Source organism: Euprymna scolopes, chromosome 16, assembly GCF_053919585.1.
Source record: "Euprymna scolopes isolate OS-2025 chromosome 16, ASM5391958v1, whole genome shotgun sequence".
NCBI lineage: Eukaryota > Metazoa > Mollusca > Cephalopoda > Sepiida > Sepiolidae > Euprymna > Euprymna scolopes.
This window is the reverse complement of record NC_136497.1, coordinates 52439781-52465370: the sequence shown is the minus strand read 5'-3', so window position 1 is coordinate 52465370 and position 25590 is coordinate 52439781. Positions and strand designations below refer to the sequence as shown.

Sequence of the window (25590 nt, the reverse complement as noted above, 5' to 3'; positions counted from 1 at the left end):
GTGAACAGGAATTGTACAGCGGCACATCTCCGATCTCGCTCGTTGAAGATTGTGTCATTTTCAGACATAATAGAAGGCGTCTATCACTCTTAGGATTTGTACACAACTGGCCAACAGTAAATGGTCTGCAACAAAAAAGAAAACCAGTTTTCATCAAACGGAAATGGAATCATGTTGTCTTTTCTAGGGTGACAATTTTATCATTCCACCCTGTAATTGGCAGAAGATTACCACTGTTGACCAAACAAAGAGTAATCAGGCATCTGGATGCAGTGTAATGTCATATGTAAGTGAAGCCCGGCCAATGAAGGTTGAAAATGTGTTGCATGAGAATGATGCAATGGATGTGTCATGTGAATATTAAAGATGGGCTTAGATCTGATGACTTTAGAGAAAGATTAAATCTAAATAGTATAGGGATGTGTGTGCACAACAGGAGACTTTGTTGATTTAGTCACATTGAAATAATGAATGGGAGTGCTTAAATACATTTTTAAAAAAGACTAATAAAATTATCATAAGACTTGCCTTTAACTTATCCGTTTGTGCCGCAGGACCTCCAGGATGTAGATTTGTAATGACTACTGGTGTATCACCTAATGTACTTTCAATACCTCCAGCAATACTGAGACCCAAGGAGCCTCTAGCATCATGGGCCACCTCGACTATGCGTACATGAGAGATATCTTCACTAGATACTGAAATGAAATTGAGTTCACACATTTTCTAGAGTACAAATATATCCAAATAGTAAAAAAAAAAAAAATATAACTTTAGATGCTAATATCAACTATATTTCCATATAAAAAAAACTTATAAGTTAATAAACTGCATAAATGATATAGTTACCATCTTTAATTGTTGTTGGCTGCCAATTTTTCGAAAGACAACATACCTCCTTCCCTGAAAGAGTGTGTGAATAAATACAATTGTTAACTATTCTGCACTTTCAGCTAACAATTTCCAGAATTGAATTCAAAGTTCACTACTCCAAATTTGACACACTGCTGTTAAAGTTTGCTGCTCCAAAATTCCAATCCACTCAGTCTCTGAAAATCAGGTGTTTTATTCAAACCAGCAGCATCTCATTTGTATATGAAGTGACGAGAAATCTTGTTACTTCACGAGATAGCCAGCATATAAATAGAAGCAGTAACCATTTCTTTTTTTATTTCTTTATTCTTTTGTCTGCCACTATACACTACAGGCTGTACAAAATCAGGTTTGTACTAATTTTTAAGGCATTTAATCACGGTGATTGCATGATGAAGAGTTTAGCGTGAAGCAAGGGCTCTCTTGAAGTTGTTGAATTTTAAAATTTTAATCCTTCAAGAGGCAATGGATGCCCCCATGAAAGAAGTGTTTATTAGGAAGTAAGACATAATTTCAGTTACATGGAAATAAAACTTGAAGCAATATTGGGATAAGGGAAGGAGTGTTGCTGTTTCAGAGATTTACCTTCTAGACAGTTTCCTTTATAAGACATCACAGTCTAGTCTACCCCACTAGTTTATCCATAAGTAGGAGGAGTTCATACCTTGTCCAAAGTGTATTAGAAAAAGTGATTTTAAATCCACTTCCAAACTTACAGCTCTAAAACCAGAGTTATATTTTGGTTTCTTCTTTTAAACCAATCACAAAAAAAATTTTTTTCATGGTAAATAGAATGCTCTCTGGCTGACAAGTGTTTGGTCTTTGGCAGCTGAATTATGAGTAGCTAGCCATTTCATGTAACCATGCCAAGGACTAGTGTACATAGGCTGTTATGGTTTGAGATGTGGTGCATGCAAGGGAGGAAGACAGTTCAACCCAAGTAGTAACTATCATCCTTAGCCCATTTTCTTCCAACATACTCAAAAAATAAAGATTGAATTGAATACATCTAAATTATATGGTTAACAGTATAAAGAAAAATTGGCACTAGTGCTCTTTAACTCATAGGAAGTAATTTCTGTTTTCATTTTCGGAAGATTTATACTAACAAAAAGTGAAGACAATCCGAAATTTGTAAATTTAAATAAAACATTTTTTTGAAATAGAGTTGCTAATTCTTTTTTTTTTTTTTTTTTTTAAATTCTGGCATGTAAAAGTGTATTAGTGCAAAAAATTGTTCAATAATCTAATCAAAATTTGAAATTCAAACATTATAAAGACAAAAAAAAAATGTCAAAATAAGAGAAAATAAAATTTTTTGAATTGGAAGCCAACAACATTTGAAGGTCAATTTACATGGACATACTACAACACGGACTTAAGATTTTTAATATATATATATATGAGATTCTAAAAATGGCTCAAGTGATTATAAGTATTTATTAATTTCGACTGACATAACTTCTATACAAAAATATATAAATTTTCAGTCTTTATCACAAAGAATGGCTTAAAAAATTGATATTTGAGCAATTATAACTAGATAAAAATGAAAAAAAAAAGAACATGAAACAAAAACATTTTGTATATCAATATGAACCAAGGCAAATAATTTAAAACCATTTTAAAAAGTTACTTTGTATATCAGTTTAAAAATTGTGATTTTAAAACAATTTTTATTACAGCTGATATACTAAAATTTCTAATATGTAGTTAAATGTAATAAATGAAAGTTTTTTTCATGTGAAAATACTTTTACTATTAATATAGAGTTGAAATAATAAAGTCAAAGGGAAATCATTTTAAACATAATATTCAAGAAAATTAACTTTTGATTGTTTATCTTTTTGTATGAATTAAAATATAAAATTTATTTAATAATTACCTAATTCAATATTTGAAAAAATATTGAGTTTTTCATAGGAATTCATAAAATAAAATGCAAATTAATTATAAAGATGTTTTTTTTATGTATAAGATGTCTGGACTGGATGCAACCTTTAGACCGTTTTAAATTTTCATAATTTTGAAAATTAATAATAAAAAAAAACTATTTGTTTTTAATTAGAGGAGCTTAAATGTGAATTTGTTTGAATTAAAATACTGTCCAATGAAATAATTAATATAAGAATTATTAAATTCGTCTCATATTAAAATGCATATATAAGTCATAAGCAAATCAAATTATTTTTTAAAAGAGGTCACAGTTTGTTAATGTGAATAATATTGAACAGAAAAAACTTTTACATGGTATTCTTTTTCAAAATATCCTAAATAACTACATTCTAACCTCAAATCAGAAAGCATAAAAATATCTTTTCTTAAAAAATGATTGTGTTAATTTTATTTTGAATCAATTATGATTCACTTAAAATCTTATTTTTACATAAACAAAAAATATAAACAGCTTTACCTGCTATAATTATTACTGTAAATGTTTACAATAGAAATTAATTTATTTAAAGTGATATTTTTTTTAATCAGGCTCATATATGTATTTAACACTTAAATATTTTTTTAATTCAATATGTATTATTTTTCATACTACAGTATATCCAATAGATCCACCATATATTAAACGAGTTGTTACAATCCAGTGTTGTCCGGGAGTCTTGTTTCATTTTTTGTTTTTACCAAATCATTTATTTAAAAAAAGAAAGTCTTGCAAAGTTAAATTTAATTAAGATATTGCTTGATCATTAAAATTATTAATGGAACCAAATTGTAATAAAACTATAACCGTGTTAAGGTAATGATGTTTTAATTGGTATTTATAAAATTGGGTGTAAATAGCTTCCAAAATTTTTAACTTTTCCATACATGAGGATATGCCAAGAACTTTAAAAGCCTAAAAAGACTTTCTATTCAACACTTTAAATGCTTCCAAATTATTTTCAAATTTCAAAGAGTAAACCATTTTTTGTCAACTATTATCAAAAAATTAAAACAGCTAATTTGTTTAACCAAAATATATTTTGATGGATTTAATTTGATAATGAAATCTTTTTAAATGGAATTTAAAAAAATAAAAACAATAGTTCATTGCATAACTCTCAAAGTTGTGTTGATGCAAGAAATACACACGTATAAAGTTGTCTCATTATCTTATTAATATAGAAAAGTGGATTAGCATGCTAAACACATTGCAAAGTTATAAACATGCACTATCATTGAATCATACCCTCATCATGCAACAAACCTGATGAAACAAAGAAAATTACTTACACAACACATTTAATGACCATCAAAAAGAATTTATAATAAAAATAAATTTTATAAAAGACAAATACAAAACTAAACCTGTTAAACAGTATTTTAATTATTAGCATAAAATTAAACTGTTCTAAATCTAAAATCTCAATCTTTAACAATGAGTGAAACACCTCTGAGAAATGTCAGAGATGCTTAACTGCCTTTTTTGTCATTTTAGCATTAAAATAATTGTCAGTTAAATATTATTTAAAATAAATATTTTAACATCTTAATTTATTATATTGTAACAGTTTTATCCGCTTGTTTTGTTCTCAGGTTATTTAATGCCGAATCCAGTAATTAAAAAAAATATCCCTCAAGTCCTTTATGTCTTCAAATATATATTCTTTCCTTCTATTACAGTAGAAATTTAGGCCACAAACTTTTTGTGGGCTGTAACGTATGAAAAAAAATGTCTTTTTTTATAAAATAAGTCAAATTAATATTCTTCAAATGAATATTACTCAAGTGGACATTTTTTTTTTTTTTTTTTACATTATTTTATTTTGACTTCTATTTACCCCCATATAGGTATATTGCTACTGAAACATAAAGATCTATTGCAATAGGGGCCATATTTATAGGTGAAACTTGGGTGAGGAGTTGGGTAGTAAAATGTATGCTCACATTACATTTAAATTTCTACATGTTGGCTGCCCTATTATCATGTGGTCCGCAACACCATACTTATAAAAAAAAAAAAAAAATCCAACACATTAATATGTATTTGATGTTGAAGACAAATGAGTTACTTCCCTTGAATAATTATACAGGAAGTGAAAATTATTAAGGCCAACATGCTAACTGCTCAATGTGTGAAGTAATTGGACCAATAAATGTCTTTGGAAAGCATAGGAAACATTAATATTAGAAACTGGCTTTCTTTTGAAAATGTCTAGGAATCAACAGATTTCTGAAAAGCTATCACAATAGAAAGTAAAAAATATATGTATGTACAAAAATATATTTATGTAGCATTTATAGGGTAATTAGATTTTAGAAAATTCTTTAAAAAATTCAGCTCAACATCATTTCAAAACACCTTATTCTAAAATTATTTCGATGTTAATTTTTTTTTTTTACAATTATGGCTGCTAGCTTAAGGCAATTCAATGTTTTTTTTTTATTTACACTTGTTTTTACATGCTTTTTTCTAATTTCTATGCTGAATGATGCATTATGGTCATAAAGGAATTGAATTGTTTGTCTGTCTAAACAAAGAAATTTGCAGAAAAATAAAATAACCAATGTTCAAAGGGTGAAACGTTTTTTTAGAGTATGAACCTCACTTTTCCAAGATTGGCAATTTAACTTTTCTGTAAATTTATTTAAAAAAAAAAAATCTTTCATGGCCTCATTCAGCAAAGAACGGACATTTTTTTTCTAAATACTGAAAAAAGCATAAAAAAGCCATTTCGAATCACCCGCAGCTAGAATGGACTACTACTATGGTAATTATTCTGACTATGTAAAACATTTTTTGTATTAAAAAACACCAAATTCAATGGTTTTATGTTTCAAAATAGTGCTGAACAGCATTTTTTTTAAAGGATTTCTATGAAGTTTATATTGTTTATTTTATATAAGTAAAGACTATTTAAACTTTCAATACAAAACGAAATTTTAACAATGATCTTTTTTTTTGATAGACACAAACATTTTTAACTTACAGGCATAACAAAATGTTAATATTTGTCTTAAAATGTTATACTTCTAAAAAAACAAAAAACAAAACAAAACAAAAAAAAAATAAAAAAATACACACGATCAAGTGTTAAAATATATAGATAAGGCAAAAATTAGTTTCATCTATTAAAAAAATATTCCTAAATTTAATCTCATTTAGGATGATTTTACTTAAAAAATTAGATATTTCTTCCATTGTTAAAATTTTCTATGAATCATTTCCTCATGTTAAATATTGTTTTAGCATTGCCAAAATTATTATCATTAGTCAATAAATTATACACAATTAAATGTATTACTACATGTTCAACATCCACAAATGCATGCCAACCTCATCACAAAAAATATTTTTAAAATAATCTAAGCATGCTTATATATAAAAAAAATTTTTTCATCATACACAAACTTCAAGCAAACATTCAGAGAAAAGGTTAAGAAATATAGATGCTTATAAAAAGAACAAGTGAGTAATTTTCAGAAAACACAACATTAAAAATGTAATGTTCCTAACCTTGTATTTGTAAACTATTCCAGTTTTCTACTAAGTTGAAAGAATCTGTCTGCTCTGTAAGGGGCTGGGCAAAAAATAGCTAAAGGCAGTGAATGGGTCCGAGGATGTGAGTCATGAACAACTGCAGTCAATTTGGCTGCTTGGAATTTGAAATTTTTTAAATTTTTTTTTTTTTTTTTTAATGTAACTAAAATTTGTGAAAAAAAAAAATGTTTATATTAATAAATATAGATCTGGGTCTTTAAAAAAAAAGAAATTTTTATTCAAAGTTTCTTTTAAGAACTCCTAAAAGGAAATAAGAATCTGAAATCTGCTTTGAAATAATGAGTATAAATGTCATGTTTAATGTGATTTGTTCATTGATAGGGAAAGATTAGTATATCACAACACTTGCAGCAACAATAGCAGCAAGAGTTCATTTATTATTAGTAGCTTTTGGAGGAGGGGAGACCACCTGTTGAAAAAGAGAGGAAAGTAGGAGAGACATGTCAATTCAAAGTAGCTTTAAATGTTTAGGAAAAAAATTTTATCAGAAATTGAACAAAAAAAAAAACCTAGCTTAAAATGATAAACTTAATTCAGTAATTATTCAATAAAATAAAAAGAAAAGGATATCTTATACTAAATACAAATTAAACAACATTTGTTTCTCTAAAGCCTTTTCCTATATACTTTATTAAACACAAAATATATGTCTATTTTGTAGAAGAAAATTATTTGTTTTTATTTTTAACTTTGCAGAAAATAGTTGAGTTTTGAAAAAAAAAAAACAAGAAAAAAAAAAAACACAATAACATCAATATTTGGTGCAATTTATGCCAGGAAGCCGGTATTTTCAGACAGCCCAATCTGGTAGCACCAGTATTCTGTACAAGATCAAGTTATACAAAAACTTGAAATTTATGAGTAAATTTTAATAGAGTTAAATTTAATGTTTTTGTCAGTTGTGACAAAGGCAAATGCTGGTTAGATGGTGAGAAACTATTTTAACAGATTCAAATGCTATTGTAAGATTATCCAAGAATTCTATGGAGCGGACTTGATCATCCTGAACCTGAATCAAACAATGGATGTGGGCCTGAATTGCCTCATCGCCACCATAAATGGGTCTGTTTTTGATTAGCAATTATTTTAAAAAGTAAAGAAATGGTGAAATCATGAGTTTTCAATGAGGATCGAATTCACAAGACATAGAATGACTGGTTATTAGATTGAAGGAAGCAAATTCACTTTGATAAGAAAAAAGTGAGTCAATGAACGATCTATATTCCCATTGGTTAAAAAGAATGAATGTAGATTATTTAATGCTTGACATCTGCTGACTTTAACAAGTGGAAGATGAAAGAGAAAAGTAAGACAAAACATCCAGTGATTTTGTGGACCACATTATTTTTGACTGGGGCAATAAGTAAATTATTATTTTCATTTCATCAAGTGAATTTGAGTTCTAATGATGCCATTTAAGTTAGAGTGTAAACAGTTCAAACCCATTTTAACTTCATACAGAATAGTTTACTCAAGTTTTGGTGCTAATAGTTGAAATCTGAATATAACTTAAGATTAGAACATGAAGAAAAGTGACTAACCTAATAAAATATCTTGATTTTCAAAACAAGTTAAAATCCTAAGATTTAACTACTAAATAGAAGAATGAGTAGTGAATTGATATTGTTAAAATAACAATTGAGATTTATTTCTCTGTACACACTGGACATTTATTCGCAAGATGGATTCCAAAAGCTAAATTTTCCATACAATTAGAATTTTTTCTTCAAATATAGAAATAAAACAAAAAAATTAAATAAATTAAAATATAGCCTATGTAAATAATTTTACAAATAAAGTGAATGAATTCCAAAATTATAGTAAAAGAATACATTTACAAGGACATTTTTTTAGGCCTATCTGATGAAATATTTAAGTGAATTTGATATACATATTTCTATTATATATTCTGGTATTTGTGTGTGCATATATATAGTATGTTTATGATGTACTTTCTTTAGAAATACAGCCTCATCAGAAACGTATGCATATATGTAGTCGATAATATTTTTATAAATAAACATACTATAATTATGTTATGCTTTTCATTTAGCATATTTTCATAAATATTGGAGTTTCAGGGAGTTTACATCTAAAACTACAGCAATACAGTGATTATATATATATATATATATATATATCTCAATCACTAGTAAACATTCCAAAGCCAAACATGTATTTATTTTACACTCAATATTTTATTGTTAATATAAAGTGTCTTACATGTGTATCGCTGAATGATAGAAATTCACCAAACTCAGAGACAGATTTATGTTCATAAAAAAATATTTTTTCCCTTGAATTAGAAACAATAAATGTTGGTAAAAGGAAATAAAAATCTTTAAAATTCATAAGAGTAAAAAGATTTTACTTATTATAGAATATGTTAGCAACCTCCTGAAGAAAAAAATCTGTTGGAATTTAGAGCATACAATGAAACATTAATTTTTATACCACCATTCGATTCAATCTTAGCCATACTTCTGAATTTTCGTATGTAAGTTCAAAATAAAGGGGGGGGAAAAAAATGATTCATAAAATATAGGCGGTGTTATTTGTAAAATATTATTAAAAAAGCTAAAATTTAATCAGATTCACTTCTGGATCTATTTCAGACAACAGTTCCTGAGGATTGCATTACAAATGCTCATTTCCCACTCCGGAATGCTGATCATGCTGTGATAATGATAGACATTACTCTAAACTCTCGACCCCAAGCTGAAGAGCGATTGCTCAAAATGACAAGATACTACAATAAGGTCCATGTACGGAGTATTGTTGTCACATTTGGGCTGGTGCATCTGCTACTAGTCTCTCACTCCTGAACTGTTATCTAAGCTTCAACCTCTGTCCCATTGACGAAATGTTGCATCCCTTTGCCTGTTCTACAACTATTTTAATGGTGGATGCTCTGACGAACTACAAGTCCTTGTACCCCCCTCGACGTAAATACCCCAACAAACCCGACAAGCAGCAAAGTCTCACCCCTACACAGAGATCCCTAGATGTAAGAAAGCCTTCTACTCTGATAGTTTCTTCCCCCAGAACTCCTAGACTCTGAAATTCTCTTCCGGGTTCCTGCTTCCTCAACTGTACAACAATGTAGAAGTTCAAGTGTAATGTGAACAAACATCTTGCTGTTCAACTCCCTACATAGTATCCATGCAACATGTCTCTGGTAATAGCCCCCTACATCAAAGTGGCGCCGTGCCTTGTTTAGGTGAAAATGTAAAAAAAAAAAAAAAAAAAGAATGAAAAAGACTAAATTTTCCAGTCAAAAGTTTCTTAACTAGTTTATGAAACTTATTTTGCTGGAAAATACACTCAGCTACCGATAAACCATGGAAATCATAAAATGTTCATTTTTTAAATAGTTGTAGTAATATAAATTCTTATCTTGCAAATATTACTGAAAATGTTAATCTAATTAACTAGCACTAACTAAATCTATATTAATTTACTATTCATGGCTCACCCCCAGTAAAATCATATAATCTCATCTGAATAGCAAATCAGAATAGATAATTGAATTTTCAACAGAGTTGTCACCTAAAGTTTCAATTATATATATATACTAGCATGGATACCCAGCATTGCTCAAGTTGACATGAACTTTGGTTTGGACTAAGCTGGTATAATAAGGGTATTGAGCAACCCCCACAAAAAAGAAGTAGGTGACAACTTCCCCACCAGATATTTCGGCAGCCTGTGTACTGGACCCCCATCTCCCCCAAATAAATGAATAAAAACAACTTTTCTTTCAATCAAAATAGCAGTGAGTGCCTGTGCGACTGAAAAAAAAAAAAAAAAAAAATTAGCTGTATCCAAAGTTACCATAACTGCCTAGATTCAATAAAAGCTAATAAGAACTTACTAAACACCTTATAAAAAAAAAACTTCTAAAACCGCAGTGATCAACAACAAGTACAGTAAAACCCTTGGTGGTTCTAGGATATATTTTTTTCAGGTTACGATGTGGAATACAATGTTTTTTTGGCTCCTGGTTACAGTATTTGCCCTGCCTATGGTGTTATTTTATTTTATTTTTTTTACATAAACGTCACCACTTATCAAGACCGATAGGCCACTCAAGGATAAGGGTTAAAGAGTGTAGAGTAGTCAAAAGGACAATATAGTAATCGATAATAATGGAAGTTCGGTAAATTTGTTAACTTAAGTGGAACGGCTCATCAGAAATTTGTTCACGTTGGACTTGAAGACAACCATATTATAGACAGCTGGAAAGCAGGAAAACTGAAGACAATTCCACAGGCGTGCAGTTCTAAGAAAGAAGCTTTGATCATGGAATCTATGTTTAGGTACAGATAAAGAGTAGGGAAAACTATTGATAATGTTTTCAGCTAGTCTAGTGTTTCTTGTGAAAGTTTGGTGAGGGGGGACCATAGATTGAAGCTCAGTTGAACACTTTCCATGAAAATAACGATAAAGCAGAGACAAACTCGCAACATCTCTTCTGTGAGGCAGAGGTTGCAGTGAAGAGAAAAGGACATCTCCCACCAGGCCACAAAGTCTATTTTGAACCCTATCAAGGAAGGACAAGTCTTTTCTAGCAGCTCCTGCCCATATGTGGCAACAGTACTCCATCTTGGACGTACCTGGCTCTTATATAGATAGAGAATTGCATCAGCAGTGAGATATCTACTGGATCGATAGAAGGATCACACCATTTTTCCAGCGATTTTGGCAACAGATTTGATGTACGTATTCCATTTAAGATCAGGAGTAATGGTCAAGCCCAGAAGCCTGTCAAAACTTGAGGCCTCCCCAAGACGAGAGCCATTCATTTTAATTGATGCCAGATGGAGATCAGAACGTTGATGATGTAAAGATAAAAGCTTGGTTTTAGATGCATTAAAAGTAACCAGCCACTCCTTTCCCCATTGTACAACGTGATCAAGATCAGAGGAGAGAGAATCGGAGAACTTGGTCGTTTACTGTCTTAGATGTGCTACCATAGATGGTAGTGTCATCAGCAAAAATGTCTACGAATGATGTAAGGATGTGATTTGGAAGATCATTAATGTAGATCAGGAAAAGAGTTGGGCCCAGGATGGACCCCTGAGGGACTCCAGCATTTATACTGTAAGCTTCTGATTTTCGCCCATCAACTATTACTCTTATGAACCTATCAGAGAGAAATGATTTAATAATTGAGAAGACATTTCCAGCCATACTATAGCTGGAAATCTTGTGAAGTAAACTTTTATGCCATACCCTATCAAAGGCCTTTGATATGTCAAGAGCAATTGCCCTAGAAAGGTTGCCTCTGTCGAGAGATTTGCTAATCCTATGAGATATAACTGTAAGCACATCTGCTGTAGATCTAGCAGAATGGAAACCATATTGTGTGTCACTAAGAAGGTTATTTTTGCTGAGATGGTTGATTACTTCTCTATTTAACACAGATTCCAGCAACTTACTCATGACGCACAGGAGACTTATTGGCCTGTACTGAGAGGGGGATGAACGATCACCTGAATTCTTAAATACAGGGCATACTGATGAGATTTTCCAGGGTGATGGGAAGCAATTCTCCTTAAGACAACGCTTAAACAGTTTTGTAAGTATGGGTGCTAGTTCTGGTTGAAGTTTTTTGAGTACTATAATTGGAATATCGTCAGGGCCGGTTGCTTTACTGGAATCAAGGTTTTTGATTAGCTTGGCAACATACCATACAGATATGTGTATATCACATAGTGTGTTTTCTGATACAGGAGGAAATATTGGGGGTTGGCGGCCTTGGTCGTAAAGGGTAGAATTGGCTGCAAAGTTCTTGGCAAAGAGTTTGGCTTTGTCTGATGCTGACGAGATTAACTCAGGTCCATTGATGATAGTTGGGATGGAGCACACGCTTCTGTTCAAGATTCTGTTTGCAATTTGCCAAAACTGGTGAGAACCAAGCCGCTGCTCAGCTACTTTGGACTTGACGGACTGAGCATATAACTCTCTTGCGTTCTTTATTACTTTCTTACAATGGTTGCTCGCAGTCCTGAAAGCAGCTTTAGTTTCCATACATCTATTACGTTGGAAGCAGTGGAAAAAGTGATTTCTGTGCGCAATAGCAGCAGCACATTCTGGAGAAAACTATGGCTGGCTGTTAGGTTTTTGCTGGAACTTTTTCGAGGGTATGAAATTGTCTATACCTACAATTAACCATTCTGTCAGGTCTGATACTATAGACGACACATCCTTTTTAAACATGGAACGCAGAGGAAGATCCGATATAAATGTATGGAAACTATCCCAGTCAGCCATAGTGTATCGATATACTGTACGATGGAGAGGTACGTCTGAGGACTTATTACATTTCATTTTTATCTTAATTGATACAACTGAGTGGTCAGAAGATCCAAGAGGAGACAGAACGGAAACTGAACATAGTTCAGGGCAAGTTGTGAGAAAAAGGTCTAGGAGACTTGCATACTGGCCGTCATTGTCAGGCACACAGGTGGGTTCGTGAACAATCTGAGTGAGGTCATAAGCAATGGAGAAATCATGACAGAACCTCCCCTCATCATCGGTCTTGTTTGAGTGGGTCAACCATTCGACATTGTGAACATTGAAGTCTCCACATACATGAATGTTAGCTGAAGGATATGCTAATAGAACTTGGTCAATTTTCTCAGATATGCTTTTAAAGATAGTAACTCCGCTGTTATGGGGGCGATAGAGAGTAAATATAAATGCCGTAGTGTGAGCTAGTGCTACTCGGAAGCACATATAGGGTAAGTTAGGATCTTCTCTGGAGATGTCCCTACCACATGGAAAGCCATCTTTTATATAGGCACATAGTCCATGACCATGGCGATCTTGGGGGTCAGTTTTGGAAGTTAGGTTGGAGTATCCTTTAATTACGAACTCATTTAGGGAAATAGTCTGTCCAATTCCAGTTTCACTTAAAAAGAAAAGGTCTGGTTTAGTCTCCTGTAATTGGGCTTCAACCTCTGGAAGGTTAGAACGTAGACCCCTGATGTTGGAGAAGGAGACATGGTAGTGGGGATCTACGTTGGAAGTTTCATATCCGGGTTTAATCGTGTATTTTTTATTGAAATTTGTCATGATTGAATTTATAATGTTATTTGATTATATACATGTGCATTATATACTGTACTGGATTTTGTTACTAATTTTTAATGCCGTATCCCAGGGTTCTACTGTAAATTCAAATACAGATGTGATTGAACAATTTTCTTTAAGTTAGGTAACTAAGAATTTGTTTCTTTTAAAGTTTAATAATAATAATAATAATAATAATACAGTATGGTATCTACTTAAGGTATAATTATGTTAAGTATGTAGGATGAATAATATAGTAAGTTGCGTAGACCTAAAAGTTACCTCATACTCCCCTATTTAATTAATTGAAGGGAATTATATAGATATTGTATATTTCCTTTCTATACTCTTTCTCCTTTTTTTCCCCCCAATTAACTATTTGCCCATTATTAATTCTTAGCTGTTCCTTCTTTATTGACTACAGTTGAATGTTAGCATAAAGTCATTATTTGACCGTAATTATATTAATTTCAGTTAGATCCTAGCTAAAATACAAAATCATTAATATATTTCTTTGTACAGGAATTGTAGCTAAAATTGTCACTCTACAATTCCTCTAAGTTTGGAATAGGTTAGCATATATCTCATTCTGTGGATACAATTTTGTAAAGTTTGCAGTTTTATTTTTTATAACTTGTTATATTTTTTATAATTTGTTGTAAATTCTCCTTAGATGTTAATATATGGAAGGATTCCAAAGTGCACAGATTGCATTTTTTCTTTATTTGCTTTACCTAAAATTGATCATTTCAATTATAATGAGTTTTATTTTTAACTAATTTCCTAACATATCCAGCTAAAGAAATGAGGTTTATCAGGTTCCATATTTGGTTCAATTTTGAAAGAGATCATGTATTTCCACCATACCATGAAACACGTGTAAGACACACCATATTAACACTACGAGTGTGAAATAAATACATCTTTAGCTTTGGAATGTTTACTAGCTGTATATATGCTCTGAAAGTGTAAACTTGTTTTTATTGATCTTAATTGTGGCAATTTGAAAACATTTTATTGAACATATATATTAAAACTATATATTTTATTCTAATTGAACTATATATATATATATATATATATATATATATATATATATAGTCATTCACATATAGTACTGGTTTGCTGTTTCACAGCTCACCAGTGCAGCTAGAAAGGCAACTACCTATATATATATATATATATATATATATATATAGGTGTGTGTGTGTGTGTGTATTATACTATTACTTGATACTCATGTTTGTGCAAGTGATATAATTAAATGATTAATATAGTCGTTGAGGCTGATAACAAACAGTCTCAGTGACTAAATTTATCATTTATTAAATGACAGTACACATGTAAGCATGAGCGTCATAAAAAGCAGCATAATATATAATATACTGTCAGAGATAATTCTATTCTAATTAAAAAGAATAATACTTTCACCTGAAGTGGAAACTTATTTAACGACTGGAGCTCAACCAATATACATATATACATGAATTTATAAAAGAAATTGGTTCTTATCTTGACTTTGTCTTATTTTATTAAAAATACAGAAAAATCTGTATGATTTACGTGTCTCTGACGAAATAAAAATATCATATTCCAAAAATTATGTAAATTGATCAAATAGATTATTTTTTTAAATAAGAAAAAAAAAATTTAATGAGTAACCCGAAAGAGACTGTTTTACACATCATTTTGAAAACAAACTCAAGAAACACAGAAAAACAACTCAACAATAATTCAAACTTGCAAGATTTATGTTGTAATGCTCACAGATTTGCATTAATTGCTTAAAAATGATTTTCTGTATAAAAATAAAACTACTTTATCAATTTTCGTAATATTTGGAATATGATATTTTCGTTTACTCATGGGTACATATATCATACAGATTTTCCTTTATTTTTGTTTTAATATGGGGGGTGGGGGTGGGGGTGGGGGGGGGGTGAACAAGATCCAAGAAATCATTATTAATTAAAATAAGAAACGTCCAATTTATAAAGGCATAAATTATCCAATTCGACTTAGGCCATCATCTTAATAGTTTATCACCACAATTTTTCAGTTATAAAACAGTTATAAAATTCTTCAGAATCCTGCCACACTTGGCAACTTTTGAAAAATTTTGAACTGAACCTGCCATTTAATACAAAGGGGTGGATTGTTTTTGTTCCTTTTCCCATGCTTAAGGGGAGATAACTCTTATTAAACATAATGCAGTGCTTGTGTAGATTGATCTTTTAAATCAACGCATTTCAGGTGAAAACATTACATATTTAAGTGTCATGTTGAAATTAGTTTTAATTCCAAAAATTATGAAAAATTATAATCCAGTAGAAAAATAATTACAAGTAAAAACAGAATTTAACGAGTTTTATCATATGTTTTAATGTGTGACCAATTCAGTATAACAAACTTCTCTCTCGACTTAAATTAAAAATCCACTTTTTTAAACAGAACATAATTGTGGATGATTTTTTAATTAAAAATACATGTAGCACATCTTCTACTTGATCACTTTTTATAATTTTTGGAATTTAAGTTTATGTCGACATGACACATGTATGTGGTATGTCTTCACCTGAAATTCATTGGTTTAAAAAAAAAATCACCAATCTACACAAACAGCCACAATGCTTCCAGGTAAACAACAAAAAAATAAACCAACTCAACAGTAGGTCCATGCATAATTAGCTTTTTCAACATACCAACAAATTTTTCCACTTTTGATACAAGTAACAGGCAATGGAAGCGAGCCACTTGACAACATCGTGGAATGAAAGAGATCAGGGGAGAGGGGGCAAATGAAACAAACCACTACTAGCCTATATCAAAGGCCGGTCTTCATCCAAAGAACGTGATGTTATCTATATAATCAAAAAGATTATGTCAAAATGAGAACATTTTTTATAAAGACAAAAATAAAAAATTGTCGAAAATCTATGCAATTCTACAATTTGACGTGTACATGAACGAAATTCATATTGAATCACATGTAATAGAAACTGATACATTTAAGAATTCCAAGTTTGCAATTGCAAAATCAATACTAACCTCTACTATGTTTCCCCTTGGACTTGCCACTAGTATGAGATTCTGACTTGCGAAGGCCTCCTGAACTCGAGTTGTGGTATGATGACGATCGGGAGCCAGCTTTTAATCGTCCAATTGTCAATACTACTTTCCCCATCAATGTCTGGAAAAAGAAAAATTCACTCTTTTAAAAATAAAAAAAGAGAAATATTGGATCTCAGATACAGACATCCTAGAATGGGATACTAAAAAAAAAAGTTGATAAAATTAAAAACTATGTATTTTTAACTACTCAAAAGTTAATATTTTGTAACAAGAAAAATGTTTAAATTTAATCACATGGTACATATAATTATATTAAAATTTATAGTAGCATCTTTCTGAACTTCTGAGATGAGGATGTATTATTTGGATTATTTGGACTTCTGATCTTATCTTGAGTGTTATTCACACAGCATTTCAGACGATGTTCTCTCCAATCTTCTTCAAGTGTATCTTGTTGAACTCTGAAATCTGTACAGAATTTCAGTCGTTCCATCAACCATGACTAGGTAGAAGTCCTAAGTAATTCATAATTATTTTTTTTAGTGGCATAGTGGATAAAGTACTTGGTAAAATTCAGTTGTAAGTTATATTCTTCTGGAGGTTGAAGGTTCAATCCTCAATGCAGACAACACTTAAAAATAGTATAACAGAAAAATTCCAGAGTTCAACAAAGATTCACCTTAATATGAGAACAGTAATTTGAATATGTAAAATCTTTCTGTTTAGTAAAAAAAAAAAAAAAAAAAATCTGTCTATCATCCTTCATTTAAACCTATCTGAATTTCACTTCTTCCACTTGACCTTCTGATGAATTTTTAAAAAAAATGTATTTTTTAAATAAAAAATTATGTATCTTATTCTTATTAAAACATTTGTTTATTTTTTTTATTTTATTTTTTTTTATTCAATTTTCACCCCAAACAAGGCACAGTGCCACTTTGAAGTAGGGGGCTACTATTAGGGAATTAATTAGCGGGGTCATTATGAAGGGAGAAGAGTAGAAAGATGTTTGTTAACATTACACTTGAACTTCTGCATATCATTGCAGTTGGGAAAGCAGAATCCCGGAAGGGAGTTCCAAAGACCCGCAGTTCTGGGGAAGAAACTATTGGAGTAAAAGGCTTTCTTGCACCTAGGGATCTCTACTGTAAAGGGATGAGACTTAGTAGCTTGTCGGGTTTGTCGGGGGTAGTTACGTCGGGGAGGTACAAGTGTTTGCAGTTCGTCAGAGCATTCACCATTAAAGTATTTGTAGAACAGGCAGAGGGATGCAACATCTCGTCGATGGGACAGAGGTTGAAGCCTAGATGACAGTTCAGGACCTATCAGGTTGGCGACTCTTTTTTGAACCCTGTCCAGGAGCGAGAGACAAGCAGCAGATGCACCAGCCCAGATGTGACAACAGTACTCCATACATGGGCGAATGGTTGCCTTATAGAGGTATAGGATACTGGCAGGCGTAAGTAGTTTTCTAGCACGGTAGAGGGAGCCAACCTTCCTTGCAGCAGCCTTGGCAATGCTCTCAATGTATCTATTCCAGTTCATATTCCCTGTAAACGTTAGGCCGAGGAGTTTAAAAGAAGTACTTTCAGGCAATGTGTTCTTGGCCATTGCTATTGGTGGTAGAGAAGGTTTCTTGTAGTTATTGAAGGAAACAAGCTTAGTCTTAGCAGCATTGAATGAGACCAACCATTTTTGTCCCCATTCCACTACGGATTAGAGGTCATCCTCTAGTGTTTCTGCCATTTTCTTGGATATGTGTTCATTTGTTTTCCCCTCATATCTGTTATAGAGAGTGGTGTCATCGGCAAATATACCCATCTCCGAAACAATATTATCAGGGAGGTCGTTTATGAATATCAGGAACAATAGAGGTCCAAGGATAGACCCCTGAGGCACTCCCGCATTTATGTCATATTGTTTGGATGTACGTCCGTCGAGGACAACTTTGATTTTTCTATTACTTAAGAAGGATTTAATTACGTTATGAATTCTTCCAGTGATTCCATATGATCTAATTTTCCTTAGAAGACCATCGTGCCATACCCTGTCAAAAGCCTTAGATATATCAAGGGCCACCGCTCTACCCTCCCCTGTTTTATCCAATGAACGGTATATACGTTCAGAAACTACAGTTAAGATATCTGCTGTTGAACGGGCTTGCCTGAATCCATATTGTTTGTTAGTCAGGAGTTTAGCAGCTGTTAGGTGCTGGACTAGGACTTGATTAACTAAGGACTCAAATATTTTGGCGAAAAGCGGGAGGAGGCTAATGGGGCGATAATTTAGTGGGTCAGTTCTTTCACCAGAATTCTTGAAGATTGGTACCACAGAGGCAGTTTTCCAGCAGTCGGGAAAACAAGATTCGTTAAGGCATTTATTGTAAAGTTTGGACAGAACTGGAGCAACCTCGGCAGAGCATTTTTTTAATAGCACAGCCGGGATGAGATCTGGTCCACATGCTTTAGAGGTGTCTAGGTTTTTTATAATAGCATGTACCTGAGAAGGGGTGATTTTCAAATCGTCAAGTGTGGCGTCTGTTCGCAGAGGAAAATCAGGGAGTGAGTGGTGTACCGAGTTCAGTGTGGAGTTTGAGGCAAACCGACTGGCAAGCAGATTAGCCTTGTCAGTTGCCGTGCAAGCAACCTCATGGTTGTTTGTTAGTGGGGGAATAATTGACTGTCCATTATTAACTACGCTGTTGTAGATTTTCCAAAAATCCCGGGTTCCTAATTTCTGTGCTTCGATGCGCTTTCTGGTGGTTTCAGAGTAATCTGACTTAGCTGTGTCTATCACTCTCTTACAATTATTTCTAGCTTCTATAAACTTCTGTTTATTTGAGCTGGACTTATGTCGGTTGAATCTGCGGAACGCATGCTGCCTTTGACAAATGGCAGTTGCACAAGCAGAAGTAAACCATTGGGGGGAGTGGGGCTTGCTATAGTATTTCCGTGCGGGAACATGTGCTTCAATAGCAGTTTTGAACCATTCAGTTGTCTCATTTGCACACTGTTCCGCTGGAAGAGTAAAGATATTTTGCCATGGGGCATCTCTGATGAGCTCCCTGATGGCTTCCCAATCAGCCTTTTTGTAATACCTCGTTGTTTTGAGTAGTGGGTCTTCAGTTTTAGGGCGAGAATTTAGGCTGATTTCTACCATTATCACAGCGTGATCAGCATTCCCGAGTGGGCTATGGGCATTTGTTGTACAGTCATTGGGAACCGTTGTCAGGAAGAGATCTAGAAGTGAGGCATGTTGATCGTGCTGGTCTGGGAAACGTGTCGGAAATGTAACCAATTGAGATAGGGAATGAGATATAGAGAAGCTATATGTGGCGCTACCAGCTACGTCTGTGTGATTTGAGAATCCTAGCCAGTTACTGTGGTGGACATTGAAGTCACCAAATACATGTATTTGTGCGCTAGTATCAAGGGAGAGTGCTATATCTATGCTGTCTGAGACTTTGTTTATTAGGGTACATTTCATTTCAATATTTTTTTAAAGATACATATAGATAGGATCATCTATACTCAAGACATTCTGGAATCAGAAATGACTAAAAGAACACATTTTGGCTCAACACCAATTTTTTTTTATTTCCACTTGATTAAACAAACTAATCTGTACGTGTGCTTGCATTCACAAATTTGCTTTTATAAAACATTTTCTTTTGTAAACTGTAGATAAAATAAATTTTCTTTTGTAAACTGTAAATAAAATAAATTTTAAATAAAAAAATATTTTTTTTTTATCAAACAAAATGTTAAAAAAATACATTGAAATAAGTGGACATTGTGCTATCTAATTGTTTATACATCCACAAACTGCCACACTCTCATCCTTTATGATATGTCACCTACATATGCCAATGTGACTAGGTCTTTTCTGACATTTCATCTACACAACTTGTAGTCATGTCTTCCTTCAGTTACATATTGCATTTTTTTTCTGTTTTATACAGATAGTCGCTTTGTTTTTCTTGTCATCACTGGATATAATTCTTTGGGTGGCATCTCTGTTTTGCTGGAGCCATTTGTTATTTTTTTTTGCTTACAAAGTGGCATCCATCTTGCTGGAACCACCTGAATGGTAATATCGTGTTCATTTTATCCCCAGTGCGAGCGGCAAGGTAATTTAGCTAATAGATATCCAACAATACTAACATAAAACCCACACATAAATAACATGACAGAATAATTTTATAACAAACCTTCAAAACTGCTGCTGCATGATCTTGAGTTGCTCTTCTCATATCCTCATCATTCACAGCCAATATCTGATCACCTTGCATCAGTCGACCATCTGCCTCAGAGACACCACCTCGGACCTGAAATATTCACATCATTTGGATCAAACATTATAATTTAAATATATAACCATGGTTAAGTGATAACTTTTTCTTTCAGATTATTTAAATATCATTCATATTTTTTCTGCAATATTCTCACTCATGTTGACCTGCAAACGACCTTCTTCAGTCAACAAAAAGGGAGTCATCTTCCATCATGATAATGCTCATCCTCACACAGCACTACTGACCAAAGATCTGGGAGAATTTGGTTTGGACATTTTGGTCCATCTTGCATATTTTTCTGATCTAGCTCCCTCAGACTATCATTTTTTTAGAGGATTACAAAACCATTTAAATGGCCTTAGGTTAATATCACAAAAAACATGAGTTAGATTCATAGTTCACATCAGCACCAGAATAATTTTACACGTGAGACATTTATAAGCTCATTGATAGAGGGAATCAAGTTATAGAGAGCAAAGATTGTTATTATTATGAATCAATATTTTTGTAAACACAGTTTTTCATTTTCAAGATGAAATCTTAAATAGGCAAAAACTGCACCAACCTTGTAAAACAAATTAAAGTTGAGATTATTGAATATTTGTTCATTACAATCAGCTGCATGAAATTTTACCTTCAAATAATTAGGACTGTATAATGGTTTGAAAATCAACTTACAATATCTGATATATAAACTCCGACATCATTTCGCTTGCCAACAATGCTAAGACCAAGTCCTTTACCAGGCTTTTTAACCAATTCTACAGTGAAGATATCATAAATATCTTCTTCTTTTGTTAACTGATCTTCTCGGTACACCACCATTTTTACTATAGTTGGCGTTTGTCGAAGGATCTGGATGGCATTTTCATGTGTAGCATCTTTCAAGTTTTCATCATTTACCTACAATAAAAAAAAAAAAAATGTTACTAAAACACTTTAATAACTAGTTTGCCTTTTTTTCCCCAAAATAACTATTTTATTTCATAAAAATAAAGTTTTTTGTTAATAGAGCATAATTTAATTTCTGTTATGTACAAAAAAATAACTGACATGGAATAAATCATTTTATATGAAATAAAACATAATATGAAATAGAACATTTTTTAAACATATATTTCTTTGCATGTCCAGCTAAAACTTAAAAAAATACACAACACTCACAAAGTTTTTTTTTTTTTAAATCTGTAAAACTCTGAATGTATAATATTGATAAAAAAAAAAGATTCACTATTTAAGGGTCAAATTATTGTTTTTCTCATCTTATTCTTGTAATTACAATATAAATTTCTCCGGTGAGAGAAGGGGGCGCTTATAAAATTCCCCAGTGATTCACTAAAATTAAATAGCAGGTCTTAAGACTTATTAATTTCAAAAGCTATCAGCATCACTGATGAAGAATTCAATCAACATAATGGATATAAAATGCATTCATACCACAAGAATTTGGTCTCCTGCCATTAATCTGCCATCTCGATGAGCTGCACCATCAGCGTATACTTCATGGATGATAATTGATCTCTGAAATTAAGAAATTATATATTTTTTAATATGATTATAAATGGATAAGATTTCAATACCAAAAAAATAATTTAATATTTTCTAAAAATTAATTTTTACAATTTAAAATTTTACAGAGGAAAAAAAAATTAAGAAACCAGCATTTTTAAAACAAAATAAATATGCTTTTAATCATTGTATTCGGTTTAACAGTAATTTTACATGCTGGTATATGTTGAACGGCTTATAGAAATTGACTTCCAAGCTAATCTATTTCTGGACAGGTCTTTATTTATCCCTCTTTTTCTCAAGTTCATCATTATCACTTCCTTCCACATTTTTCTTGGCCTTCTCCTGCCAACTGATCTTGCTACCTCAACTGTTCTACATCTTGTAACTCAGAAATCTCTAATAAATTCTTTCAATGTTGCCATACCACTGAAGTCTCCTGTCCTGCACATATCTTTCTATGTTGTCCAAATTTAATCTCCCTTTAAGATCTACAGATCTAAGCTTGTACTTCAAGTTTCACATTACACATCCATCACATTAATCTAATATCATTTCTTGGTATGCAACAACATTCATTGGCCAGGTTTCAGTTCCATACATCATTACACTGTGTATACATGCCTTACAGAAATTTCCCTTGGTTGACAGTGGTAATGCTCTGCTGGTTAGGAATGACAGCATTAAACAAAGTCAAATATTGAAAAAAAAATTATTTCACTTATGAAACTGAATATTTAATTAGTAGAGGTTTTAGACAAAGAAATATAAATTTATCTCTTCAAGTGGACAATGTTTTGCACAGAATTGTTTTTGTTTTGTTTATGTGGAGAATTCAGCTTCCCAAAAAAGGGTAATAGAGAGGAACTTTGAATTCAACACAAAAATGACTTCTACAGTCCTTCAGGTGATATATAATAAATACATTGCTCCCCCCAAGAAAGTAATTGTTGGAAGGATGAGCCATCCCCCAACGTTTGATAAGCTGCGACAAGAGGCAGATAAGACAATGTGTACCATGGCAAGAGAGATGGGAGTCAAAGTAGCAACTATGAAGAAAGCGCTGAACAAGGATCTTTGCTACTACTCATACAAGAGTTGCAACGGTCAACTAGTCTCCCTCAAGGAGAAGAGAATTCTTTTATGAAAACCATGAAACTCATCAACAAGGTCAAACATCTAGTTGAATCAGGAATGATCTGGGGTTTTTTCAGACGGGGAGAACTTCTGCTAGAACTAGTTTCACAATGTACTGAACAACAGATTGCTAGTCTATAAGCCATACAATGTCCTGCGCAAATTCCCTAAAACTATATCTTTTGGTAGGTTTCCAGCAATAACCAATATGATCATAAGTTGATGTCCACTATTGTCAAGTGTTGAATAGAGAGGGTGGCTGTGGAAAGGTCATACATATGGCAGCAAGATTGTGTCACACCTCTGAGAAAATACAGAAGTTGCTGGCTGAGAACTTCCATGACTTCACAAGTCCATACACCTGGTTCCCACAACTTGTCTAATTGCAACTCAATGGATCATTACATGTGGCATACAGCTGAGGAAGACACTAACCATACTGCTTGCAACACCAAGGATGCTGATTGTCATGATCAAACTAGTGTTCGAATGTCTCTTGACTAACACTGTGAAGACAGTATGATCTAGGATCAGGTTCTCCATCCTTCAAAGATACTGACGAAAATTTCTGGGGATGCCGCTAAAACTCGTCTTTTTGGGAAACGATTGGGGTAAAAAATGAGAAAATAATGTCATGCAACAACACAAAGAGAAATAAAAGGTAATTAATTGAGACCCTGTAAACTGTTAGAATTATAAATGTTTATTTAAAGAAAAAGGTGGCTGGTTGCTTTGAATTCCCAAAAGCTTGTAAAATAAAATTTACTAAGTAACAAATAGAAAAAAAGGGAGAAAAAATCAAAGACAAAAAGGCATTCAATATAAAAAGGAAAAAAGGCAACTGGGCAAAAATTCACTTTAAAATGGTCTCTCAACAGGGAGACTTTTCAAAATATAGAAAATGTTCTTAATATCAAAGGCTTACTTGAAGTCTGAATGAAAAAGAGAATAAATATTTCAAAAATATTTTAAGACGTGGTTTTTCACAAATAAAACGAACCTTCAAAGGTTTTTTTAAAATGTCTCTCTCGCCCGAAAACAAATGGTCCACTCTCCTTTTCATGAAGGGTTGTCAGTGTCTCTCTCTCTCCTTATTCCTCCTTTCTTTGGAGTAAGCAGTTTTACTCCAAAATTCCGACACAGTTCTTATAGTTGGGCTCTCTACCCAACGTTTAAATAAAATGAAATTTATTGACGGCACGTCAAATGTTCTTCTTTGAAAGGGAGGTGCTTTACAAAACACTTCAATACACTCCTTTAAAAAAGCACTCCACTGTCAGAAAAGGATAAAAAATATACAAAATACGTTGCCGAAAAACGGTCAGCAATGGAGTCTAAAGGATGCTTCTTCCAAGATGGCCAACCTCCAAACTGATTTTTTTTTTAAAAGGGCACATAAAACGGGCCACTGTAGTGTTGCCAGAAGTTCCACAAAGATCGTGATTGGCCAATAGTCAAGGGCAAAAAGGAGGAAGAACAGACAGGTCGTTTCAACTTGGGAGAGAGATAGAGAAAGAGAGAGAGAGAGGTAAAGAGGGTGATGGGGCGAGAGAGAAGCGCACACACTCACAGGTCAGCTAAACGGCCGACTACAACTACTAGATCCGTGTACCAGGCAAAAAGGGGAAGGGAGTCACAAAGTCAGCGAGTCAGTCGCTCAAGGCAGCCCATCTCCCACCCTACTTGCACTGTGTGATGGCGACAAGAAACTTTAAAGTAAAATTTCGGAAAATACATTTTACTTCAATTATTAGTCAAGAGATAACGTTTTCTTTCTTATTTTCTTTTTTTTTTTTGCTTTCTGGAAAGTGTCAAACTTATCCCTCAAACCATATTAATGTATTTTTTATGAACAAAATTGGTTGGTTGTGTTTAATAGTCTATCAACCTCTAACAAATCATTTAAGGCCATAACAAAAAGAGGGAGGTGATTGTTGTTTTTAGTTTTGCAAAATACAATTAAGTTTTGTAAAGAGATATAAAAAAAAAAATTTAATGCACTGTACATTTGAGTTGGGAAGCTGATATCTTCAGACTGCCTGATTTGGTAGTACCAGTCTTAAGAACAAGTGGATGAGTATGCCAGTCCAAAGATGTGCAATTTTACAAACTAACATGAATCACCCATGAATGG

The 25590-nt window shown here is 32.5% G+C and overlaps 1 protein-coding gene across 9 annotated transcripts in view; it reads right to left on the bottom strand.

Annotated features, from left to right (window-relative positions):
* Window positions 1–25590, bottom strand: part of LOC145295954 (multiple PDZ domain protein-like) — a 548951-nt gene that overhangs the window by 31596 nt on the left and 491765 nt on the right. For 3 of the 9 annotated variants that reach the window (XR_013869924.1, XR_013869927.1, XR_013869928.1), the window contains 7 exons: window positions 22248–22331; window positions 21489–21713; window positions 20727–20843; window positions 16493–16634; window positions 16264–16305; window positions 6323–6776; window positions 563–698 (listed from right to left, as the gene is read on the bottom strand). Coding sequence is in view for 3 of the 9 variants with exons in the window: in XM_080141856.1 (XP_079997982.1) it covers window positions 529–698; window positions 16493–16634; window positions 20727–20843; window positions 21489–21713; window positions 22248–22331 (738 nt within the window). In the remaining 6 variants the exon portion in view is untranslated. Of the gene's footprint in view, window positions 1–528; window positions 699–6322; window positions 6777–16263; window positions 16306–16492; window positions 16635–20726; window positions 20844–21488; window positions 21714–22247; window positions 22332–25590 lie in introns of those variants that run through there. The other 6 variants (XR_013869923.1, XR_013869925.1, XR_013869926.1 and 3 more) reach the window with 2 other exon arrangements.